This window comes from Podarcis vaucheri, assembly GCF_965113315.1.
Source record: "Podarcis vaucheri genome assembly, chromosome: 11".
Classification (NCBI taxonomy): Eukaryota; Metazoa; Chordata; class Lepidosauria; order Squamata; family Lacertidae; genus Podarcis; species Podarcis vaucheri.
The window spans coordinates 56,113,829-56,133,737 of NC_138749.1; the positions used below are offsets into that span (position 1 = coordinate 56,113,829).

General features: G+C 43.5%; 1 protein-coding gene across 3 annotated transcripts in view; it reads left to right on the forward strand.

Moving 5' to 3' along the window:
- LOC309542698 (kelch domain-containing protein 3-like) overlaps positions 1-19,909 on the forward strand; it is a 66,960-nt gene that overhangs the window by 36,273 nt on the left and 10,778 nt on the right. For all 3 annotated transcript variants that reach the window (XM_082241604.1, XM_082241606.1, XM_082241605.1), the window contains exons 13-17: positions 390-474; positions 5,745-5,793; positions 7,991-8,081; positions 14,301-14,401; positions 19,551-19,635. In XM_082241604.1, coding sequence (XP_082097730.1) covers positions 390-474; positions 5,745-5,793; positions 7,991-8,081; positions 14,301-14,401; positions 19,551-19,635 — 411 coding nt within the window. The remainder of the gene's footprint in view (positions 1-389; positions 475-5,744; positions 5,794-7,990; positions 8,082-14,300; positions 14,402-19,550; positions 19,636-19,909) is intronic.

Here is a 19,909-nt window from a genome sequence, read left to right on the forward strand (position 1 = left end):
TAATGGGCCTGGTTTGGGAGGAAAGACTGTTAATTTGCGATATGTCAACCCTCTTTGGCTCTTCGATGAAACACACTATGCAAGTATAGGACAAATGACAGCAAAATTTGAACACTGTCCGCTCTAATTTCAAAGTGCAGATTTCAGAGTGGGAGTTTGCTTACAGTTTATTATCTGAGACCAGTGGAGATCCCTGGCATCTTGACTTTGTTGGATAAACCCTCCACAATGGCAATTTCCAAAGAGACAATTACGAAATTACGAAATTGTGTGTGTGTTTGTGTGTGCTCCAGACCAAAAGCTTCCATAAATGTGATTTGTGTTACCATTGTTTGAATGCAAATTAAGCTAATACGTTACTGCTCATTCTTCTTTCTCTGTATTCACAGCTTTATATCCTTGGCGGCACAAATGAAAAAGAATTAAATGATCTCATGGGAATGAAACTGATAAATCCTTCTGACAGACAGCCGAGTAAGTTTCGTTAAGTTTTTGATGACGCGCCATTAAATTTGAACCCGTTCCCATCACTCAGTTCCGCACCACTCTCACCATTGTGAAGAGGCAACTAGAAAGTTCTAGGTTTCCAAAATAATTTATTCTTCACAGAACCAACTAATCATTGAACACACTTCTCTAACGTTAGTTTTGTGTGCTGGATATTCACATAAAGTGTTACTGTCCAGCTTTTTTAAAAAAACAAAATAATTCAAACTCAAAGTGCATAACTTCCTCGCTCGCCTGATTTCATTGCTGAATATGCTCTATTAGTTTGTCTCATGAATCAGTATCACAGAATGAGTTAAGCCTCATAAAACTGATTTCACCAAAGGTAAATTTCTATACGCTATAAATCTTGTAGCCTTATTGGAGTTCACCGATTGGGTCTGCGTTGCTCCTGGACAGGAGGAAGGAAGTCAAATGACACCGAGGTTGGTTCAAAGAAAGAGTTTATTCTGCTCTCCGGATAGCAGAAGGCACTTGTGTGATTAGTCCACAGCAAGTCCAAAGAAATGAGAAGTTTCATGCAGTATATATTTCCTCCAGGCACCCTCTCCCTCCTTCCCCAGGAATCCAACCATGTCAGCCTATGTACGCAGGTTGACATCACAGATGTTCCTGCTCCAGCACTCTTAACCATAAAAGGGTATTCCTTCCTATGCTTCTGACCATAAAAGGATCTTCCTGTTCCTACTCTTATCTTGGAGCAAGAGGTCACCATCTCCGAGAACACACTCTGGCACTGTTCCCAGACTGGGTCTGTGGTCTTTGTGGTCAGGACTTAAGATAAGGCACAGACGTGTCTTCCCTGTTCTACTGGTACAGTGAAGGCCATACTTGCCGTCACAAACTGATAAAGGAGAGAGCTTTGAGCACAGCCGGGTTTTTGTTTATACATTGACTCAGCGCTCAAGTTAATGGATTTTAGCTAAGGAAAAATAGGGATTTTGGTGCCTGCACAGTCAGTTTTGGGTTTGGGAAACCCATTCCTTCAATCTTAGCTAACCATATTTGGAGGAATAATATGATTTGATTGCAGCTGCTGTGGAAGGCTGTAGCTCAGTGGTAAAGCACTGCTTTGCACGCAGGAGGAACCAGATTCAGTCCCTGACATCTCCAGGTTGCGTTAGGAGAGGCTGCTGTGTGAAGCCATGGAAACCTGCCACATTCCTGCACTGCAGGGCGTTGGACTCGATGACCTTTGAGGTCCCTTCCAGCTCAACAATTGTATGAATCGATGATCTATAGCCAGAGTAGACAGTGCAGAGCTAAATGGACTGACTCCGTAAAAGGCAGCTTCTCAAGTTCTTGTGTAATTAGGGTTACATTACAATCTGGATTGCCTTGTAGATATGGAATCCACCTTCCTGCAAATTTGTACCGAAAAAGAATGAACTATGGCAATAACTGAGCAAATGTTTGAGGGAGACCTTCTGGGGCACCCTCTTCTACTCTTCTGCAGTGGTACCTCAGGTTACAGATGCTTCAGGTTATAGACGCTTCAGGTTACAGACTCCGCTAACCCAGAAACAGTACCTCGGGTTAAGTTTGCTTCAGGATGAGAACAGAAATCGCACGGCGGCAGCACGGTGGCAGCGGGAGGCCCCATTAGCTAAAATGGTACCTCAGGTTAAGATCAGTTTCAGGTTAAGAACGGACCTCCAGAACGAATTAAGTTCTTAACCCGAGGTACCACTGTACTATGGTTTTGCTGGGCTGATTATTATTTCCTTTTGGTGCCATTTCAATGCTATTGCCTGTTTTCATGGTTTTGTGGCAATTTGCAAGGACATCCCTGTATGGCAAAACTTCCCTTTCTCTCCCCCCACATGCCCCCCATATCTGGTCTGGAGAGTGGGGGAACCCTATACAGCAGCTCCTCAGGCTGCTTTCTGAAAAGCACTTGTTTGTTTGTTACATTTATATACCACCTCTCCCCCCCCCCCGATCTCAAGGCGTTGGACATGGTTCTCCTCTTCCCCATTTCATCCTCATGACAGCCCTGTGAGGCAGGTTAGGCTAAGAGATGGTGACTGGCGCAAGGTTGCCCAGTGAGCTTCGTGGCTGAGTGGGGATTCGATCCCTGGTCTCCCAGGTCCTAGTCCAATGCTCTAGCCCAGGGGTCAGCAAACTTTTTCTGCAGGGGGCCAGTCCACTGTCCCTCAGACCTTGTGGGGGGCTGGACTATATATATATATATATTAAATGAATGAATTCCTATGCCCCACAAATAACCCAGAGATGCATTTTAAATAAAAGCACACATTCTACTCATGTAAAAACACACGGATTCCCGGACCATCCATGGGCCGGATTTAGAAGACGATTGGGCCGGATCCAGCCCCCGGGCCTTAGTTTGCCTACTCATGCTCTAACCATTACACCACACTTCTCTCTTGTGGCCTTATGCAGAATGGTGGGAATGGGGCTATAAGTGTTTGCTCCCTTCTTGAAGTGGTTTTAATTGCTGTGATTAAACATTATTTAATGGTTGTTTGTGTTTTCTAGCTGTGGTTTGAGTGCTTCATTGTTTATTGTTATTATTAGGTTTATTACCCACTAGGGCAGGTTAGAGCAATATGAAATACAATGTTAAAACCATGTAAATCAATTACTGTTCTTGTCAAACTGTCTCTTTTCATTGTAACATTATCGGGCAATAGCCAACTAAGTTATACTCAGAGTAGATCCACTGAAATCAATAGACTTTAGTTTCTTTGCCCATTTTAATGTTATTTTAGGTTCTAATTTGTGAGAGACTACAATCATGTTTCTCTGTTAGAAGAATGGGCTTGGATATCACTCATTGATTTAATTTATTCATTAGCCACATTGAGCTCATTAAAGAAAGACAATATATAAATGCTTTAAATCAATTGATAATCCAAAAATATAAAAGGGTTTTAAACACAGGAGGAGAAAGAGAACAAATTATAGTTCATTGGACAACTTGCCATTTCTCCTTGACTGATAAATGATCACAGAATTATCACAGAAAGGGGATTGATAAGATTATTGCTGACTTATAATGATTGAAAAGCACTTTGAACATTAAAACTGCTGTAGAAATGATGGATATTTGAAATCCATTTCAGAGGTTCTTCCAAGTAGTTAACTACATTTTATGCATCAAAGGCTTGAGAGGTCCATATAAGCTACCAATTTTATTTTGCTTTGAGCATTGGAACATTATTTAAAAACAAGAAACAAATCCTCCTAGATCTCTCTCTGTAAATTAAAACAGTGAACACCATAATGTTAGCATTGCGGATATAATGGAATTACTATACATTGACTTGACCCTTGCCATTGTGCAGAAGCAATGATAATTTGTGGCTTTATTGAAAGCCATTGAACACTCATATGTTCCTGAAGAATTAATATCACTATTCCACCCTATAAAACAGAGTAAGAAATTAGTGCCTGGATTACTGCATATCTGCACAGGGCTACTAAAGTAGACTTTATACTAAATGTGCTGTTTCAGCCAAAGCTGTAGGGGCATATGTAGTTCTCTGTGCAGGGATGCGGGTGGCGCTGTAGTCTAAACCACTGAGCCTCTTGGGCTTGCTGATCAGAAGGTCAGCAGTTCAAATCCCTGCAACGGGGTGAGTTCTTATCATTCTTTCCCAGTTCCTGCCACCCTAGCAATTCAAAAGCACGCCAGTGCAGGTAGATAAATAGGACCGCAGTGGCAGGAAGGTAAATGTCGTTTCTGTGCTCTCTGGTTTCTATCACGGTGTTCCAGTTTGCCTCCTCCAAGTGGAAGAAACCTGGGCAGTGCTGAATGTCACTTCCATTGCCAGCTGTGTCCTGCTGGAAACAGAAAAAGGCTTTCCCCTTGGCCTGCCTGTATATCCACTCAGTTGTCAAGTGCTTTTGTGACGTCACAAGAAACTCACAGCCAATTGCAACAGCTGGGGAGACATCATCTTTATTGCTTTGAACCTCACAATGGTGGGTGGACCTGTCAGTGATTGTGTGCTTGTTTATTTGGGACACGGGTGGCGCTGTGGTCTAAACCACTGAGCCTCTTGGGCTTGCCCATCAGAAGGTCAGCAGTTCGAATCCGCACAACGGGGTGAGCTTCAGTTGCTCTGTCCCAGCTCCTGCCACCCTAGCAGTTCGAAAGCACACCAGTACAAGTAGATAAATAGGTACCACTGTGGCAGGAAGGTAAACGGTGTTTCCGTGCACTCTGGTTTCCATACGCTATCCCATTGTACCAGAAGTTGTTTAGTCCTGCTGGCCACATGACTTGGAAAGCTGTCTGTGGACAACGCCGGCTCCCTCGCCCTGAAAGTGAGATGAATGCAGCAACCCCTTAGTCACCTTTGACTGGACTTAACTGTCCAGGAGTCCTTTACCTTTTACCTTTGCACCTCCCATTCCGCCACTTTGGGTAAAATGGGAAGTGCCGCATGGCAACCACCATCTAGGCTGCTCACCCCACCCCACCAACATCCGCATTGGTTTTGGGCTCTGCAAAATCTCACATGATTTCAGCATGATCTTGCCCCAAATCAGCACGAATGCTGCCAGTAGGGCAAGCAAGCGAGCTGACTGGGGCACCACCTGAGGCAGAGTGGACCTGCCTCACTCTGCCTAATACCTGGGCCGGCTCCATCTCTGTTACGTTTAGCAGAACATCACAACATTCTGCATTTCTCCTCCCACACTCCGCATCTTTGGCAGCCGCGTGGGATGGAGAAGTAAATGTGAAATTTCCGATATCATGAAACGTATTACGTTCTGTTCAGTTGTTACAAAGAGGGGGGTAGAATTTAAAACGCACAGCTGTTGTTTTTGACAGCTGGATGTTCGGCAACGTATCTGTTATTAGTGCTTAGACGCCACTCTCTCAGACTAAATTTTGTCAGCAAACATAAAAAATGTCTTTACTTTTAGACTTGTTTATATATTGTATTTCCATACTGCCCTTCTTCCGAGGCACCCAAGGTGGCTATAATATTGTAAAAATAAATATTGAAAGATATAAACTGTTACGCTGCTGATGTGAACATACCCTCAGTCTTGGAGGAAGAAAGCCATAACATTTTTGCTAGGCTCATTTATCACCTGCAGAAGCTACCAAGCAACCCTTGTATATGCATAATGGTAATTACGTTGCCTTGGACAAAACAGACCTCACGGTTTTTTCTTAACGATCAAATGGTAAGCTGTTGATTTCCTTTTATCTGAAACCTAGTGCCTAGCCAATGGATGTTTCTGTCTCTTTTCAGTTATGAAGGAGATTCTTTCAGAACTGGGAATCCAGGGAGTAAGCAGCAGGTATTGTGTCTGTCATTCTTCTTTTCCTCTTATACATTCTCAGAGGGAAAGGGGCCGGAAACACCAATTATTCTTGTAATAATGGTAGTTTGTATGTAAGGAAATAGTAAGGAAAACCTCTCCCGTATAACTGTGTGTGTGTGTGTGTGTGTGTGTACACATATATGTTCCAGTAACAAGAAGCCGAAAACACCAGCCTGAAGATGACGAGTGAGACCTCGTCGAAACGTCGCACAGACACCCCGACTCTTACACGGGAAGACACCCGAAGACACCAAAACCTGCATTCCTGTACCCGTGAAAATCTACGAAAGCAAATATATATATATATACACACACACACACACACACACACACACATATATATATATAGTTCTCTTGAGAAAGAGAACTGTCATTGTCCAGGAGAGGTTGTAGATCTCTGATGATGCGTTGTACTGTTTTAACTTTGGAGCTGTATGTGATGACTAGAGGTGTTCTGTTATTTTCTTTTTTGGGTCTGTCTTGCAGCAAGTTCTCTCTGGGTATCAGTCTGGCTCTGTTGATCTGTTGTCTAACTTCATCTGCTGGGTATTTTAGTTCTAAAAAGGTTTGCTGTAGATCTCTTAGGTGAGAGTCTCTGTCTGTAGAATTGGAACAGATGCGGCTGTCACCTAAGAGATCTACAGCAAACGCATCATCAGAGATCTACAACCTCTCCTGGACAATGACAGTTCTCTTTCTCAAGCTCTGGGAGGAAGACCTTTCATTGCCTACAGACAGCCACCCAATCTTAAACAACTCCTAACCCACAATAATACTACAAGCAGACTTAACACGGACACTGGCACCAGAGCCTGCAATAAACCCAGATGCCAACTTTGCTGCCACATACACCCGGACAACACCATTACTGGCCCCAACAACATCACACATACCATCTCGGGACTATTTAATTGCTCATCGTCTAACATTGTGTATGCCATCAAATGCCAACAGTGTCCTTCAGCTCTCTATATTGGACAAACAGGCCAAACCTTACGCCAAAGAATAAACGGACATAAATCTGACATCAAGAATCACAAAACAGAGAAACCAGTAGGAGAACACTTCAATCTCCCAGGACATTCTATACAAGATCTCAAAGTAGCTGTTTTACTACAAAGGAATTTCAGAAATAGACTGGAAAGAGAAGCTGCTGAATTGCAACTCATTACCAAACTTAAAACCATGGAGAGACCTGGTTTGAACAAAGACATTGGATTCTTATCTCATTATACATGACTAAGCCATTTTTCACCTTCTCACCCCTTGCCTTTTCCTGTAAGACCTATTGCAGTCGTTAAGAGTCGTCAACAGGCTCATCTCAGCTATCTGCCAATCTCCCATTCCCACCACCCTTCTGAGTAATACCCCTCCCCACCTTCTCACTATATAGAAGGATCTGGCAACTTCTGTTTCAGTGTATCTGAAGAAGTGTGCATGCACACGAAAGCTCATACCAAGAACTAACTTAGTTGGTCTTTAAGGTGCTACTGGAAGGGATTTTTTTATTTTGACTATGGCAGACCAACACGGCTACCTATCTGTAACTATATTCTTTATAAAGTCATTCCAATTATCTTTATATTTATCCAAAGAAAGTCTGCATTTGTAAGCGGTCTGTTCACATGTTGCTACTATTGTCACGTTGTCAAGTCATTCATTAAGGGGAATCATATCTCTGGTCTTCCAGTTCATCAGTATCCATCTCTTAGCCACCATTAGGGCATGTCAAATCCAATTTTGCTGACCTGTTATCAATTTCCATAAAATAGGTATATAGTTCAAAAGAATATTCACCTCTGAAAAATCTTAATTTTTTTCATAGCATCTTGTTTATATAGTATGTGTCTAATACATATCTTAACAAACAGGTCTAACAACCAGTTTTTAACACTCCAGCCTTAATTAAATTCTAACACTAGCTTAATCTGGAATTTAGGGTGTCTTGTATCCACAGATTCATAACAATATAGATGAGAGACACGTTCAGGAACAGCTTTAAATCCCTTAAGCAATTAGCTTTCCAAAACCTTATCTCCAATTACGTGCATATTTTATGTGCAAAGCGGGTGAAATACCTTCTCTGCCTCTCTCTGTCTCATTATGATCGTGTGAAATTAGTATAATCCTAAAATCAATCTAAACTCCACCCCCCTCGTGTTTGAATGTGCAGGTTTACTCCCACCAAAATCCCCAAAGTGAAATACGAATTGACAGATTCTCCTTTGCTAAGTGGATCTGTTTCTCCGCCGCCTCCTGTTCTGGTAAGTGCCTTATTTCCATTTTGCCTGATCAAGAAATCTTTACAATTTCTCCATGCTGGACATAGGAACATGTGAGAGGCTACTTTGCCTTGCAGCTGAGACCCTGTGGATTCACAGGATATGTTTAACCCTGTGACATTACACCTTAGGTGTGCTTCAAGTATCCGAGGGGATCCTTGTGTGTATCTGCCAACTCACCCACCTCCCAGCGAAGAACGAGATCTTTTGCCAGAGCCGTCTTTCCCATACGGCTTAGTGGTGCGTTGCGCCAGGGCGCTGGTCTTTCAGGGGTGCCCCAACAAGTGGGGGAGCTGCGCGGCTTTGCCGGCAGCCTCCCCTTTCCCTGCACACCTGCCAGCTGTGCCCTGTCAACCATGTGGCGGGCGGGTGCGCAGCTTCCCTCCCAAGCCTCTGCGGGAATCACTCTCCTGCAGCGGCATGGGGGAGAGTTGCACACACACACACACCCATGGCTGGCAGTGCACAGCTTCACACACACCCCACTATCCATGCTAATTTTGGGGCGCTGAATGGATATTTGCACCCCAGCGCCGCATCTGCTAAAGACGGCCCTGCAAAAGGCGCTGCTCTAAGTGTGCCTTGAGTGAGGTCTGACCCAAGAACAAGCACACAAACCAAGTTTTGGAAAAGGAAAAGTTCATTTATTGAAACTGAAGAATAAAAGGAGTGTCTCCACCCACATCATTCAGCCCGGACACTGAGGTCCAGCTCCGAGGGCCTTCTGGCAGTTCCCTCACTGCGAGAAGTGAAGCTACAGGGAACCAGGCAGAGGGCCTTCTCAGTGGTGGCACCCGCCCTGTGGAATGCCCTCCCATCATTATGTCAAGGAGATAAACAACTATCTGACTTTTATAAGACATCTGAAGACAGCCCTGTTTAGGGAAGCTTTTAATGTTTGATCTTTTACAGTGGTACCTCGGTTTAAGTACAGCCCTGTTTACTAACGATTTGATTTACGAACTCCACAAAACCGGAAGTAGTGTCCCGCTTTGCGAACTTTACCTCAGTCTAAGAATGGAATCTGAACAGTGGAAGGGCACTGGCGGCAGGAGGCCTCATTAGGGAAAGCGTGCCTTGGTTTAAGAACGATTTTGGTATAAGAACAGACTTCTGGAATGGATTAAGTTCGCAAACCGAGATACTACTGTACTATGTTTTTATAGCCGCCCAGAGTGGCTGGGGCAGCCCAGCCAGATGGGCAGGGTATAAATAATAAAATCAATATTGTTGTTATCAAAAGCATATAAAGAACAGTGCAGTTTTAGGACTAATTTAAGTGTGGCAACATGGGCATCTACAGCGGTACCTCGGGTTACATACGCTTCAGGTTACAGACTCCGCTAACCCAGAAATAGTACCTCAGTTAAGAACTTTGCTTCAGGATGAGATCAGAAACCGTGCTCTGGTGGCACGGCAGCAGCAGGAGGCCCCATTAGCTAAAGTGGTGCTTCAGAGAAAGAACAGTTTCAGGTTAAGAACGGACCTCCGGAACGAATTAAGTACTTAACCAGAGGTACCACTCTAATTGCAATTGTAGATGCATTTGATTATAGTCCTGACACATTGATAACTCTTAAGCAGAACAATTTAAGACATTCCATGCTAGGAGAAGGAAAATGGCGAGGATTGGAACTATGGCGGACGTTCATACAAATTTGTAGAAATCGGCTGGGATTGCCAAGTTAGACCTTTTTTCTGGCTCCAACTGAGCCACTACTTGTCAGCAGAAGGATAAAAATGTCGGGGGGAAGCCTCTTAATCAGACTCAGGAGTGGGGCGCCTTAGGCCTGCAAGGTCTCTCGCTCTTGCTCTCCGCTCTGAACCCGAGGCATCAAACCCCTTCTGCAAAGCATCATGGCCTAAAATGAAATGAAAGCTGTCTTTTCGAGGGCAGAGTGAAAGTGACACGGCGGAGCTAAAAACGGCCAATAAACATTCTTTCAAAAACAAACACACAACTGCCTAAATGCGCTTTTCCCTCTCATCGTTGTATTATATGAGGGAGGGCTGTTAGTGAGATCCAAATCAAAGGTGACCCATAGTGAGAGTGTTCCCTTACTCTCCTCAGAAAATGGTAAGGGGGCATATTGTATCTTTAGGACTCCTCTTCCCTGCCACTGTCGCCACCCCAGGCAGTTGTGCAGCATGGCTTCAGCTTGTCAGAACACCTTTTTGATACACAACCCTTGAGCCTTGCCATATAAAATTTATAATTGGGAGAAAAATCACTCCTAGCCAGGGGGAGCGCTTTGCCCACAGGGCTAGATAAGAATTCTTCAAGACCGGTATACCCCCAAAACATTTCTTCAATGAAAATAGGGGCGTATTATCATTATCATTATTATTATTATTATTATTATTATTATTATTATTATTCCCTGCCCATCTGACTGTGTTGCCCCAGCCACCCTGGGTGGCCTCCAACACATATTAAAACATCATAAAACATTAAACATTAAAAAACTTCCCTACACACGGCTGCCTTCAGATGTCTTCTAAAGGTTACCACGAAGAAGACCTGCAAAAACAAGTGGAAGGAGAACCAGGAGCCTTGCGACGAGCAGCAGTAGACAAGGCACTAACACGCTTGGGATTGGACATACCACAGAAAGTGATACCACCGTCAGAACAAGAGGAGTTATTGGGAGCAGTTGGAGGAAAATAATTTAAATACAACATGTCTCTGCAACTACTAAGTTGGAATATTCATGGACTGAATTCCCCGAAGAAAAGGAGAAAAGTCTTTTATTTGTTGAAAAAGGAGCATTTGGACTTAATTTGTTTACAGGAAACACGTGTGATAAGGCTACACAGGAAAATATTGATCAACAAGAGACTGGGCCAAGAATTTATTTCATCAGATAAGGCAGATGTCTTCTAAAGGTTATATAGTTACTTATCTCCTGGGCTCCAGGGTTGCTTAACTCCATACCCTCCAATATTTCTCCAATACTGGGGACGTCCAAAGGAAAAGCAGAGTATTCTGGCATCAAAACAGAAGCCGGGCCTGTCCCTGGAAAATAGGGGCACCTGGAAGGTATGGACCTGTTTCAAGGGTGCATCCGGTGGTTTGCCACTGTTGTTGCCTACCTGTTCTCCTGCATTTAAAGCCAAGGTATCTCTGTCATGTCATGGGGTATTCAGTGGAGAGCAGGAGAAAATGCAAAAGAGGAATATGTATATATCGCTGGGTATACCATGGCTTTTGCCAGGCCCCAGTCCACTGAGACGAACCAGGTTCTGGTGCCATAGGTCATCCTCACAGGGGCATTGGTGAAAAATAAGACAAAGGTAAAGTGTGCTGAATGTCTTGAGCATTCTTCCTTTAGTGCCGTAAGCCTTACGTTAATTTAAAAAGAATGACTTCCTGCCAGATGGATTTGACATATGTATCTAGGATTTCTGCTTGGTTGGTTTTTGGAAGTGTTTTATTCCATCAGAAAGAAAGAAAGAAGCAATGTTTTTCCTAGAGAGTAGTAAGGAAAAAATACTATTTCATACCCTCCAACATTTCTCCATTTAAAACAGGGACGTCCCATTCCACAATGATAATTTTATTATTTATACCCCACACATCTGACTGGCCTGCCCCAGCCACTCTGGGCAGCTTCCAACATATATGAAAATAAAACATTGAACATTAAAAAAAACAAAAACCACTTCTTTATACAGGGCTGTCTTTAGATGGCTCAGGGGTCGGATAACTCCATACCTGCCAACGTTTATCTGATGAAAATAAAGATGTCAGTGGGTGGCGCTGTGGTCTAAACCAGTGAGCCTAGGGCTTGCCGATCAGAAGGTCGGCGGTTCAAATCCCCGTGACGGAGTGAGCTCCCGTTGTTCGGTCCCTGCTCCTGCCAACCTAGCAGTTTGAAAGCATGTCAAAGTGCAAGTAGATAAATAGGCACCGCTCCGGCGGGAAGGTAAACGCCGTTTCCGTGTGCTGCTCTAGTTCGCCAGAAGCGGCTTAGTCATGCTGGCCACATGACCTGGAAGCTGTACGCCGGCTCCCTTGGCCAGTAAAGCGAGATGAGCGCCGCAACCCCAGAGTCGGCCACGACTGGACCTAATGGTCAGGGGTCCCTTTACCTTTAAGGAAAAGTAGGACATTACAGGTTCAAATCAGAAACCGGGATGGCTTCTGTAAATCTGGGACTGTCCCTGGAGGGTCTGCTATTTCCCCTACTGAGACAGGTAATATTTCACAGGCTCGTGGTTACTGCATCACTTCCTTACCCCCTTGGCAACCTGTGCTATTGGGCACCAAGAGATATCCTGCCTCAAAAAGTAGATTTTGGGGTACCATGAAAGATGATTATATTTTTACCCCACCTCATTTGGATTTCTGCCTCCGGACCAAAATAGCCCAGGCTGTCTGTCTCTGACCCACAGAGCCCCAACATGGTAATTTGTTGGCGATGTGGCTGATTCCTGACACTGGGCAGCAACAGCAAGGAGAGACATAGCTTTTCCCCCCCACAACACACCCACAGCCCAGCTTCCCGCCCTTTGGATTAAATGCTAAATTTGGAAGTGTGGGAACTGCCCCTTGAAAAAGAAGCAAAGGTGGCAGTTTTGTTAAAGGGGGAAAAACCCCTCCAGAACCCCAGTTCTGCTGAGACCAACCAAGATGTTACAGCAACACAGCAAGCTTTCAAGGTCTCTAGAACTTCACCAGGCAAGTTGTCACACAGGGTACTGTGTGAGGGGGAAACAAAGCATTTTTCGAAAGCTAGGTTAGTGCTGTAGCCAAGAGATCGACTTGTAGACTTAATTCGATTTTCAAAATTGAAAAATTGAATTGTCTTTTTTTCCTGTGAGCTTTCCACGTTAACATGGGGTGCATGATACAGCTGAAAGCCCATATCTAACTCAGGGTGGACAGGAAGAAAATACTATAAATAAGTCAGAAATTAAATTGTTATGACAAAAGGGTGGGGAAACGCTATGTAAAATCACAAATACTTTTTCTTTACTCTGCAGCGCCATCTGGTGTTGCATGTTTATAACACATTCAGAGTGCTGTTTTTTGAATAGCTGAGTCCGGAGTATTATATTATTGTAAACTGTCCTGCAGTCAGTTTTGATTAAGGGTGATGTTTGCAAACTTTAAACAAATGGATCCAAGGGCATAGTTGATTTCATGCACACGTATTGGGGTGCTGATATATTCCTTGCGATGCTTTGCCGCTGCTAAATTCTGCAGGCTGCTCTTGTGTAAGTACTGATTCCCATGCACTGGTGCAACTGGAGCAGTTTTGCCCACATGCCTGCCCCAGAGTAGCAAACAGCAGGCTTAAAATTTAACAAATATAAATAAATGAACCCTTTTTCTAGCGCAGCTGTGTTTGCCATTCTTGTTGTGTAAGGGAGCCCTTAGAAACACTTCAGGTCTCCTTTTTGTACTTCTTCCAGCACTGCAAGAGAAAGTCTTTGCCTCTCTATGATCTACATATATTGTCTCCTGCAGATGTGAATTGAAAAGCATTGCTCAGATGCTATTTCAAATAAACTATTTGCTGGAGGGACCCATTTAAACGATCCTTGAATCATTTACTTATATACATTTCCCGGCTTGCCCCATTATCACCATTGCTTAGCAGATTAATTACTCTGTACTTAATTTGCTTAGCAATTAAACCACCAATTAAATATTTGTCTACATAACATACTCCTTGGCAAATGAATTAATTAGTAGTGAACGTTGAGAAATGACTTGTTAAGCAGGAGGGCACTGTGTTTAAAAGAATAGGTTTGGTTACATTGTGCTACGACTTATTAATAATAGCTTTATTAATTAAATAAATGCCGAGGATTTGCACTAATCCCTTTAGGTGCTGGAACATAAGATAGGATAATCAAATACAAAATCAGAGGAAGATCTCCTAATACGTTGTTGCAGAGGGGGTTTGACAGTAGGATGAATGAGAGAACAAGATTATGGACCACTTTAATTCTGGATCAATATTGTAACAACAATATTCAGCTCTCCCTTTTCACTGCCACCAAGGAGGAAATAATTGTGCTAAAAAAGGGGCTGCGCTATGAGGGGGGAGAAATGTGACTCTTAACACCGAAAGCCTGCTGTCTCTCATAGTAGAGAAGTTAATTTTTAGAAAAGAGGCGGCGGGGTGTGTGTGTGTTAATCCTTATTTATAGTAGCTCATATTAACTAATACTTAACGGTTTTCCACTCAGACACCTCAGCTGCAGGATTTACATTCTGTGCGTAACCAAGCAATGGACATGATTACAAAGGCCTTTACTTTGCTGGACTCCGAGTTTCAGAAGCTCAGCAAGTAGGTATTGTTTGGCATCAATGGTTGTTTCTTCTTCTTCTTCTTCTTCTTCTTCTTCTTCTTCTTCTTCTTCTTCTTCTTCTGGATCCTTCATTCTCTTTCTTATTTTTTTATTCATTTTTGTCTTTAACAATTATCATCACAAATCCCCAGACTTCCCTCCACCCCTCAGTGGTTTCCCTCGTTATTCTTTTCCAACTGCATCGTCTATGGTTCTCCATATTTACTTAATACTCCAATCTCACCATAGTTCTCCTTACATTGCAAGTGGTTTTTTTATATAATCCTGCCAATGTTTTTAATTGTTTACAATGTTCTTTTAAGTAACATATAAATTTCCCCCATTCTTTATTAAATTTATCATCTTCTTGAGCTCTAATCTTCCCGGTTATTTTCGCCATTTTGGCATAGTCCATCATCTTTACTAGCCATTCTTCTCTTGTGGGTACTTTGTTTTCCTTCCATCTTTGGCAAATAACATCCATGCAGCTGTCGTAGCATACATAAACAGTCTTTTCAGCTCCTTTGGTATTTCTGGGCCTAGAATTCCTAGTAAAAAAGCTTCTGTTTTTTTCACAAAAGTAATTTTAAACATTTTTTTCAATGCATTATAAATCATTTCCCAATATGCTTTTGTCATCTTGCATGTCCACCACATGTGGTAGAATGTGCCTTCTTTCTCTTTACACGTAATGGAAATGTTGTTGCATCTAATGCACAGTTTCCCAAACTTGGGTCTTCAGCTGTTTTTGGACTACAGTTCCCATCATCCCTGGCCACTGGTCCTACTAGCTCAGGATGATAGGAGTTGTAGTCCAAAAACAACTGGAGACCCAAGTTTGGTCTCCAGTGAAAGACAATGGTCAATATCTTTAGATGATTGAAATCAGCATATGTTTGACAATAAGTTATAGAAAGTTTCTTGCTGTGAAAATGCTGGATGATGGTTCTCATTACTTTAAGGCATGGGAAAACCTCACAGCAAATTTAATTTGGATTTTCCCAATGTGGTAAGGTGGGGGAGGGGGAGAACCCAATATAAAATCACATGTTACCCAACCTTGTGGGGGTGTCATTTTGCAGGGTGCGATCTATCACCACACTACACCCTGTACACATTGGTGAGCTCTTCATTGGTGGGACCGGGCGCGACACACATGTATTCCCCTGCCCCAGTTTTTAACCCACTATTTGGTGCAAGTTTGGTATATCAGAAAGCTTGTATCTTAAATATTTTACAAAGTGATTGGCCTTGGCATAGGTCAGCAAAAACCTGAGGACATGCCCACAGTGGATCTCAGGTTTCCAGATCTCAGAGAGAGTGGGTAAGGAGGAACTGAGGAGAGGGGACAACACAGAGTGTGAACAGATCCCATCAATACATCCCACTAGTGTGGACAGGAAACACTGACAAGAGTTCAGCTTAGAACTCAGGTGTTATAAGGGGGGGGGAACCCTACTCCTTTTTCCTTATGGGGTATCCAAGAGCCCGTGTAGAGTCCTTAAGTGGGTTCCCTATTGGTAGGAGAAAATAACAGAGGCCAACCAGAGAATATTGAGAAGTGAAGCAGCTAGTAAACCTGATATTTATTAACTGTTGCAACAGGGTGGTCCTCACTCACCACATGCAGGAGGGAGGAGGGACCCAGAACAATGGTCCACAAGCCCTTATATAGACATTTGAAATTGCCTCATATAGACTTTTGAAATTGCTCAAGACCACTTCCCAAAACATCATACATACATCACAGAAGGGGGCAGCCTATAGAAGAAATACATCACAGGAAGCGGTCTACAGCAGAAATCCTGTTTGCCAGGATATCTGTTAATGATCACTGATTGCTTTACTTGGGCAGCCTGGCCATTCTTTTGTGATGGTAAATACTTTTAGTTCCTGAATCCAGGTCACATGCTCACCCTATTCATACACAAATACGCCCTTAAGACAGGTAAGCAAAAGACAATGGAGAGGCTTTCACCATTTCCTTCCTCCTTGCAGAGAAATATTTGAGGTCAATTTGGGAGAGTCAAAAAGGTTTGGGAGACTCAAAATGGGTTCAGGATTCCTCTCCTGTATTATTTCAGACACGTGGTTTATATACTTATGTATGTGTTTGCCTTGTACATTATTTTATATTTGGGACCTTAGAATTCTTAAAACACAGGTTTTGTCCAAAACTGAGTTCATCTCAGGTTTGGACAAAAGCGCACATAATAAAATTTGCACTCTAGTATGTACACAGCTTGATGCTGGTGGCGCTGTGGATTAAACCACAGAGCCTAGGACTTGCTGATCAGAAGGTCAGCGGTTCGAATCCCCACGACGGAGTTAGCTCCTGTTGCTCGGTCCCTGCTCCTGCCAACCTAGCAGTTTGAAAGCATGCCAAAGTACAAGTAGATAAATAGGTACCGCTCTGGAGGGAAGGTAAACGGCATTTCTGTGCGCTGCTCTGGTTTGCCAGAAGCGGCTTAGTCATGCTAGCCACATGACCCGGAAGCTGTACGCCGGCTCCCTTGGCCAGTAAAGCGAGATGAGCGCCGCAACCCCAGAGTCGGCCATGACTGGACCCAGTGGCGTAGCGTGGGGGTGCAGGGGGGCCGGCCGCTCCGGGCGCAACATCTGGGGGGAGGCGCGCTCGCACTCGCAGCTCTCTGCCCCTACCGGGTGCTGACAACCCAATTACTTGCCTTGCCCCAGGTGCTGACAACCCACGCTACACCACTGACTGGACCTAATGGTCACGGGTCCCTTTACTTTTATGTACGCAGCTTGAGAGGCCTATCCTGGAAGGAGTGCACATTCTGCTTTCCCCTGCATCTAGCGTGCTCCTACTGCTGGCTTGTGAAGCTGTATACTCAGACTTTAGCCACAATCCACATGTGTTCCTGTGGTTTCTTGAAAAATACTGCATTTTGATCTGTCCCCTGAAAAACCTCCAGATTAGATCCAATTTGAAAATTTAAATGGGGGTTGGGTTGTGCATTTGTTTGTTTGTTAAAATAAAAAATAAAATAAACTGGGGGAGAGAGAAAATGTAAGCACATGAAGACATCCATGCCCCCTTTGTGCCTCCCCGTGTGGACAAACCGTGGTTAACTTGGAAACACATCAGGTTTCGCTGAAGTCTACAGTGACATACAAATGGGATTTGATACACAGCAGGGGTGCTGGTGGAAATAGCTCCCTGGTTTCCAGCCCAAAGTCTCCTCTTAGCAAACAGACAGGCTTGCCAAAGGAAATGCAGAAAGTGCAGAGCCACTTTCCAGCTCTCCAAAACACCAAGCCGGCATGCCACCCCGGAAGGCGCAGTTGGAGGAGGGATAAAAATATCCATGGAAGAAAACCTAGGCAAGCTGAAAAGTTGTATGAAAAAAACCAGGAGAGGAAAACGTCAGCCCCCAGCCAAACTAAGTTCCACTTCTTTATAAACTTCCCTAATATAAAACCCATCTCATTTCAACTCATAGGCTACATTCTGGTTACACCAGAATAACTTTACTCCTCGTTAAAAATTAAAGTAAAGGTAAAGGGACCCCTGACCATTAGGTCCAGTCGTGGCCGACTCTGGGGTTGCGGCACGCATCTCGCTTTACTGGCCAAAGGAGCCGGCGTACAGCTTCCGGATCATGTGGCCAGCATGACTAAGCCGCTTCTGGCAAACCAGAGCAGCGCACAGAAACGCCGTTTACCTTCCCCCTGAAACGGTATCTATTTATCTACTTGCACTTGACGTGCTTTCGAACTGCTAGGTTGGCAGGAGCAGGGACCGAGCAACGGGAGCTCACCCCATGGCGGGGATTCGAACCGCCGACCTTCTTATTGGCAAGTCCTAGGCTCTGTGGTTTAACCCACAGTGCCACCCGCGTCCCCACATTAAAAATTAGTCCTCTCTTAATTAAGGACTTATACCAAGATTCTAGGTCTTCTTCGTTCCCCTTCCTTTTATTCTGTCCCTGAATCTTGTCAAAACTACATCATACTTCCCACCCAAGCCAGAAAAAAAGAACATTGCAAGCATTTGTCTCTCTCTGAAAGAGTCTTTACTCCCTGACACACTTTTCTCAAACTAATTGCCCAGACCAAAAGCTTCTGTCTCTAAATGGGGGGTGGGAGGAGTTGTCTGAGAGAAACACAATATTTCTTTTTAGCAAACAGGTGGTGCCAACCTCACTAAAATAATTCACAGATGAATGAAACTCAGCTTTCTACTCCCCCGTGCCCTGAAATTAAATCTTCTGGACCTATATTAGCGTAACATTTAACTATGATTTACTTAAAAGTGATCTATGGATTTCTACCTTTGAGTTTAACATAAAAGCACACATTTGAGTAATTACCAGTCAACAGGCAAAGTGATTGCTCACCTGCCTTGACCTTGACGTGTCCAGTTCATATTTTTAGATCCCTGCCCTTTCATCCTAGCTTCTGTAGCACCTGCCCTGTGGAACGCCCTCCCACCAGATGTCAAAGAGAACAACAACTACCAGACTTTTAGAAGACATCTGAAGGCAGCCCTGTTTAGGGAAGCTTTTAATGTTTGATGCATTACTGTATTTTAATATTTTGTTGGAAACCACCCAGAGTGGCTGGCGAAACCCAGCTAGATGGGCGGGGTATAAATATATTATTATTATTATTATTATTATTATTATTATTATTATTATTATTATTATTATTATTGGAATTGGGGTGCTTTCCCATGAACTACTGCTTCCCAGTTTAACCAAACAGAAGCATAGGTAATTCTTAACCCTGAGCAGGAAACTTGTAAAATGGAAAGGTTCTCAAAAATATTTAAAGCATTAAGATATTTCATCCCTAATTAAACAAAAAGTTCTGTGTTGACCCGGCACAGGCCTGAATCAGTCACAGAGATTCTCTCTTTTCCCACCTTGTTTATAATTAAAATTGGGGGGGGGACCAGGATTCACTTGTCTAGGGTTTCTTCAAGCTCTATCAACCATCAAGACTCATCTTCAAAGGAAGATGTAGAGACTACCACTGTTTTTATCTCAACATCCGTATGGTAGGAAGAATGATCCCTGTCTTCAAGGAGGCTCTTTCCTGCTCCTCCATCTTCATGATCATTGTGGCTTCTTGAATCCAAACATTTAAACCTTTTATTTTCTCCTATGATCATCTTTTCAGTGCAAAAGCTGAACTGGTCCAGGAAACACTGACTTTTCAACGTGAAAAAGAGCAGTTCAACAAACATTTTAAAAATCAACAGAAGGTAAGTTTCTGCTCCTCCATGAAATTCTGGGCCTAACATTCCTACATCTTCTTAGGTAGCTTTCACGTGTGACAATTGTTTGGTACACTGATGAGAGCCAGTGTGGTGTAGTGGTTAAGAGCGGTAGACTCGTAATCTGGTGAACCGGGTTCGCTTCCCTGCTCCTCCACATGCAGCTGCTGGGTGACCTTGGGCCAGTCACACTTCTGTGAAGTCTCTCAGCCCCACTCACCTCACAGAGTGTTTGTTGTGGGGGAGGAAGGGAAAGGAGAAT